This window comes from Geospiza fortis, unplaced genomic scaffold (assembly GCF_000277835.1).
Source record: "Geospiza fortis unplaced genomic scaffold, GeoFor_1.0 scaffold237, whole genome shotgun sequence".
In the NCBI taxonomy this organism is placed as follows: Eukaryota; Metazoa; Chordata; class Aves; order Passeriformes; family Thraupidae; genus Geospiza; species Geospiza fortis.
The window spans coordinates 1,582,917-1,588,619 of record NW_005054319.1 but is presented as its reverse complement, the minus strand read 5'-3'; the positions used below and the strand labels follow the sequence as shown (position 1 = coordinate 1,588,619).

Sequence of the window (5,703 nt, the reverse complement as noted above, 5' to 3'; positions counted from 1 at the left end):
CCGTGCACCATCCCCTGGGGCTCCTCAGCTCTCACTCTGCAGCGCCTGAGCGAGCATTTCTCAGCCTGTGCTGTGTCAGCATTAACGTGCCCTACCTCCAGGTGACTCTGCCTGGCAAAGTTTTACCACTGATCACATTTTCCCAGGTCTGAAATCATCCTCTGCTCTTGCCTTGCTCTTTAATGTGGAAGGATTTTCCATAGGGATGTAAAAACAAGGGTACAGAATAGAGCAAACAATGCTCAGCCCAGCAGCCAGCTCCCAGTGATGGCTGGCAGCTCCAGGAAGGAGCAAGAGTGGAAATCACAGATTATACACCCAATGTACTCTAGGTCAGAAGTTTCATCATTGTTTTAAAAGCTGCTGATGGTCTTTTCTGCTGTGAAGGGTCCTCTCCCATTGGACACTTTTTATTTCTTTCAGCCCTCACCACTTTGTCTGTCTGTGAGCCCAGCAGCTGCCACAGTGTGAGAAGAGGAGCTGCTTGCCCTCACACACCCTGGATAATCCTTCCACTGGCTTCCCCTGAGTATTTTGTTAGAAGGAACAGTGATTCATCAATCTCCATGTGAAGGCCAGGGAGCAGTCATGATTGTACCTACCTCAATGATACCTGCTACAAAAAATTGTCTCTTTTCCATCTCCCTGGTGGTTCCCAGAAAATAAACCTGTCACATCTTTGAGGCAGTACTGACAGTAAGAGAGCAGATCACGGAATAGGAGAGGGTTACTGAGCAGCAGCTGCCTGTAAGTCCTTAGCACAGCAAATGGATTCAGGCACTGGCACAGCTGCCCAGGGCAGTGCTGGAGTCCCCATTCCTGAAGGGATTTCAAAGATGTGGCACTTGGTTTGGTGGGGGCTTGGCAGTGCTGGGTTAATGGTTGGGTCTTAGAGGTCTTTTCCAACCTAAATGAGTCAGTGGTTCTAAGGAAGGCTGTTCTAAACATCCTGTTTCTGTAAGGTGGTAAAATGCCTGTATTGATTTGAACAGCAAAGGAGAGAAGAAAGACCCGTGAGGGAAGAGTGGGACTGAGATGCATTAGCAGCATTGCTGTGGGAAAACATTGTCCTTGAGACGCCTAAAATTCACATTTCCAGTCTGCCTGGGCACATTCGGAGAGAAACACATTTCCTCAACCACACAATGAGTATGGGATGTCTGGCTGGAGCTCCTGTGAGGAGCCATCTGTGTTCACCAGCCAGAGCTGTGTCTGCTCCCTGCTCCTCAAAGGACCAGGAGTTCCCTGAATGCCTATCAGAGCACCTGCCATCTGAAACAAGGACCTTGTGTGGCCTGGAGGACACTCAGATGTCTTGTCAGCCTTAAATATAAAGAGATCTTTTATCAGATAGGAGGGGGAAGAAGCCACCTTCCCAAATGCTGAGGTTTCACCTCTCTGGGATCCAGGATGAGTCAGCCAGGCACTGCTGAGCTCCACAGACCTGTTCAGGTTAATAAAATCATTGCCAGAGCCTGGGCAGCTCACAGGATGCTGTGTGGCTTCCACATTGACGTCACTGCTTCTCATTTACCCTTGGGTGAGGGTGACCAAAATCCATCACTACCTGGCAGCCACTGGGTAAAGCCCTGCAAAATAAATCAGTGTTCTGCACAGCAAACAGGTGTCTGCAGCACAAAAGGAGCCATTCACATCAGCAGGGCACAAGGGGATTTTTCATCAGGGGAGTGAAGACATGAATGGGTCATTAGAGTGAGGGGAATTCACAGGCAGAGAGTGATAACAGGGAAAAGCAGGGGGAGATTTCACTCTAGAGACAGTGGAGAAGTGGTTGGAGTGGGGGGGGGGGGATAGAGAAGAAGCAACCAAGGAGGCAAAGAGGAGTTAAGTGAGCAATTTGACTTTATTATAGGAAAACAGGGACACTGAACAAAACTGGAAAATACATTTAGAAGTGTGAAGAGGAGATAACCTTGCCTAGTGGAAGTGACTTTTGCCTCTGTGAATTTCAGTGGTTGGGAGTGCTGTGGGGCTGGAGGAAGGCACGGGCACCTGTGTCAGGAGGGGAAGGCCCAGGCACACTAATGAGAACACAGTTCCTGGTATTTCTCCTCCATGGAGGGTACAGAGGCTTCCAGATAGGATCCAGGCATTAGCACACAAATTCAGAGAAAAGAATTCTCCTCTGGGATATTTTAAAATATTAATATCTTGCATCTTTGACTGCATCACTTGATTCTGTCCATTTTCAGAGCCAGGAAACCACAGGGAATGGAGCTCCATGGTCCCTTCATTGTAGTTTATCCAGGGCAGGATTAAATATACAGGTCAGGACAGTATAGGGGTTACAATATTGTGTTACATTTGGTCTGGGGATGGAGAACATTCTACAGACAAGAAATCAGTGGGCATTCAGAGTGAGCTTTTGATGCTCCTCAGTCTGCCACATTTTGCCAGCCCTAAAAATATGCCTTGAAAGAGAAAATAAAATCTCTACAGGCTTTTCTCCACAGCTACGAAAAGATCAGGCAGTAGGTACGCTCCTATATCACCTGCAAAAATGCAGATGTTCTCATCTCTAGCACACATAAAAGCCATAAATCTGGGTAGTTGTAATGTCTTGTTCATTCATATAAAGAGAACACAAATTGTGGATGGCACTGCCTGCTAAGGAGGAATCTTTCACTTCCCAGGCAGATCATTGTCAACATTAAATGCTATTGAGTGATCATTACAAGGGTTATATTGAATGGCTATTTTCTTATCTCTATTTTTTTGCCTACAAAAGGCACCCTGGAAGGCAGCAGGATATTATATGAAACTTGGATTTCCTTAAACATCCTTCCCTTGTTCAGTAGTAGTAGTAGTAGTAGTAGTAGTAGTAGTAATAATAATAATAATAATAATAATAATAATAATAATAATAATAATAATAAAGCCCCCAGTCATCAGAAGCCTGAGTTCCTTTAAATTCAAAATCCTCTCGCAGGGACACTGCTGTTTTCAGTCTGGGCTTTGCTAAGGGGACAAACCTGCTGTGCCAGGTGCTGGGGCACAAGCAGCTGGGCATGGGCTCTCTCCCCTGGCATTGGGCAGGGAAGGAGTTCATCTCTGGTGTCATTCCATCCTTTTGGATCTTTGTTGCACATTTTTTGTCTCCTACCTGTTGCCTGATCTGATGTGTTTTCTCTTAGACCTTGGGGAGAAAGGTCTCCTTTGTGCTCAGAACAACAGAATGCTCAAGCTGTACTGGAGCCTTTCAATGCTAACAGAATAAAAGTATACAAATTATTTATCAAAGTCTCCTTTAAAGGAGGAGATGGATGAAACAGGTTTAAACCTACTTGTGATGCTCAGGAAAAGCAAGCACTTTGATTCGTTCCTTCCCAGACAAACAGCATTGCATTGCTTGTTTCTGATTTTATTACCTATAAACCACTTTCTATTTTTGTTTTCACATGCCATTGACTTTGTTTGGTACAGACACAGCTGAACAAGCCTGGTTTTTCAAGTGCAAATCATGTTAATAGATGCCCAGTTCTTTCCACTCCACACACAGGAGCACCACTGTAAGAAAGAGAGCTGATGCCCAAAAAAATATTTTCCTGTTTCATTTCCTAAATTACCTCTGAGGCCACATTATCCCTTCTGAATTCCCAAATGTGGAATGGAGATGGTTGCTTTAGTACTTCTGGCATGGTCTCTTCACACAAGGAGAATTTATTTGCATGGAGGAGTGAAACAATACAAGCAGACAATGAAATCTCAAGTGGTAAAGTGTGTGAAATTCTCCATTTACTATTACTTTTTATGATGCTGCTTCCAGCTTTTCTTCACTGCTTGCAACTACAACTGATGGGTTTGGAGCACAGAGTGCCTCTTATCACTGCTCTTCATCAGCAAGTGTGAGCAGCAGCAAGCAGTCAAATCGTTGCTGTATCCAAACAGCATCTCTGCATCCAGGGATGGAGCTGCAGGGAGAGCTCACTCGTTGGGAACTTGATCTGCCTAATTATGTGACTGTTGACTGGGCAACGGGGTGCACATCCAGTTGTCCCCAGTAAAAAATAATTTGTCTTAAAATTTCATCTGAGTTAAAATACATCATCTTTTTATCTCATTACCTGTTTCTTTCCCTGTCACAGCATTTTTGAAATTGTATCAAGAGTTATTAGAAGAAAGCTCTTTTCCATCATTAAAATACCGGGTTCAGAAAGATCTCCAGAGTCCTTAAATGCAGATGAGGGCATGAGTGGCACTTCCTGAGCAGAATTACAAGGAAGTGTTCTCACTGGAGACAGTATTCAGAGGTGGATGCTGGCAGGAGTTCAAGTGTCCACACTTGTTCTTATGGCCATGACTTCCCTGACATCTCCTGTCCATGGAGGGGGTGCTGGAGGGTCCTTTCCTTGCAGGCTCTACTGAACTCCGGTAAGAGAGCAGCTTTGGGACTGAGGAATGATTTGTCCCTTCAGACAGAGAGAAGTTAAAGAGAGAGACCATCCTTTGGTGGTATTTGCTCTTCATTTCCTTGGCTGATCTGTAGAGGTTCCCAACAAAGCAATAGCATATCGGGTTGAGGCTGGAATTGGTGAGGCCGAGCCACTGGGCAAAAGGCCTGAGCTGCAGGATCCAAGGAGAAGGAGTCACATCCTGCAAAGACTTGGGGATGTTGAAATCAATCCAGATGTCCATCAGGTAGACGGGCAGCCAAGAGATGGCGAAGAGCAGCACCAGGGCCACCACCATCTGTGCCACCTTCCTGCGGATCTTCAGCCTGGAGGCCGGCAGAGATCGGTTCAGGGCAGAGCTCTCCTTCAGCTGGCTGCTACGGCTCCACAGCCGCCTCACCGTGAGGAAGCAGATCACCATGTTGAACAGCACGGGCAGGCAGTACAGGGCACAGAAGAGCAGAAAGTTGTAGGCTTGCTTGAGCCTCTCCTGAGGCCAGATCTCCCTGCAGATGGAAAACACCAGGGGCAAGCCCTCCACCACCCCGATCTCATCCCGTTTGTTCATGAAGATGAGGGGCATGCATATCCCTGAGGACAGCAACCACACCACCAGGATGGTGCTGAGGATCCTCTTCTGGGTGAAGAAGGAGCGGGCGTTGAGCGGGTTGTGCACACTGTAGTACCGGTTCACGCTGATGACCGTCAGGCTGAGGACGCTGGCGGAGACAGAAACAGCCTGGATGAAGGGCACTGCCCGGCAGAGGAAGTCCCCGTACACCCAGGCTTTGTAGATGAGGTTGCCCACAGTGATGGGCATGCAGATGCACACCACCATGAGGTCACACACCGCCAGGTTGATGAGGAGGCTGCGGGTGGCGCTCAGGCTGGACACGCGACTCCGGCGCTTGCGGGTCAGCACCCTGATGGACATGATGTTGCCCACGAAGCCCACCACAAAGGACAGCAAGTACATCACTGTGAGGCTGATGGTGACCGGCTCCTTTGCAAAGAGGAAGAGCATCTTCTCCAGCTCTTCCCACCCCAGCTCCTGGCTGCCGTTCCAGAGCCCGCCTTGGGTCTGGTTCTCCTCCTGCCAGAGCTGCAGAGGGTCAGGGGGCACCCTGGGTTCTGGGGGGGATGAATCCATAGCTGAATCCCCCCCGGGCAACCTGGGCTAACGGGGCAGAGCCTTCTGCGCTGCTTCCAGTGCTCCGGACATGGCGAGCTGGGATCAGCCCTGCCTGCAAAAGAGGGTGTGGAGAAGGGCGATCAGCGGGGGCTGGAGGCA

General features: G+C 48.1%; 1 protein-coding gene across 1 annotated transcript; it reads right to left on the bottom strand.

Annotated features, from left to right (window-relative positions):
- Nucleotides 1–4,233: 4,233 nt before the first annotated feature.
- Nucleotides 4,234–5,562, bottom strand: LOC102031438 (galanin receptor type 1-like). Its single transcript, XM_005420454.3, has one exon. The coding sequence runs from the start codon at nucleotides 5,560–5,562 to the stop codon at nucleotides 4,234–4,236; it is 1,329 nt and encodes a 442-aa protein (XP_005420511.3).
- Nucleotides 5,563–5,703: the final 141 nt, after the last annotated feature.

What these genes read in the sequence shown, in the direction of transcription:
- LOC102031438 (XM_005420454.3), bottom strand. Translation starts at nt 5,562, where the DNA reads ATGGATTCATCCCCCCCAGAACCCAGGGTGCCCCCTGACCCTCTGCAG.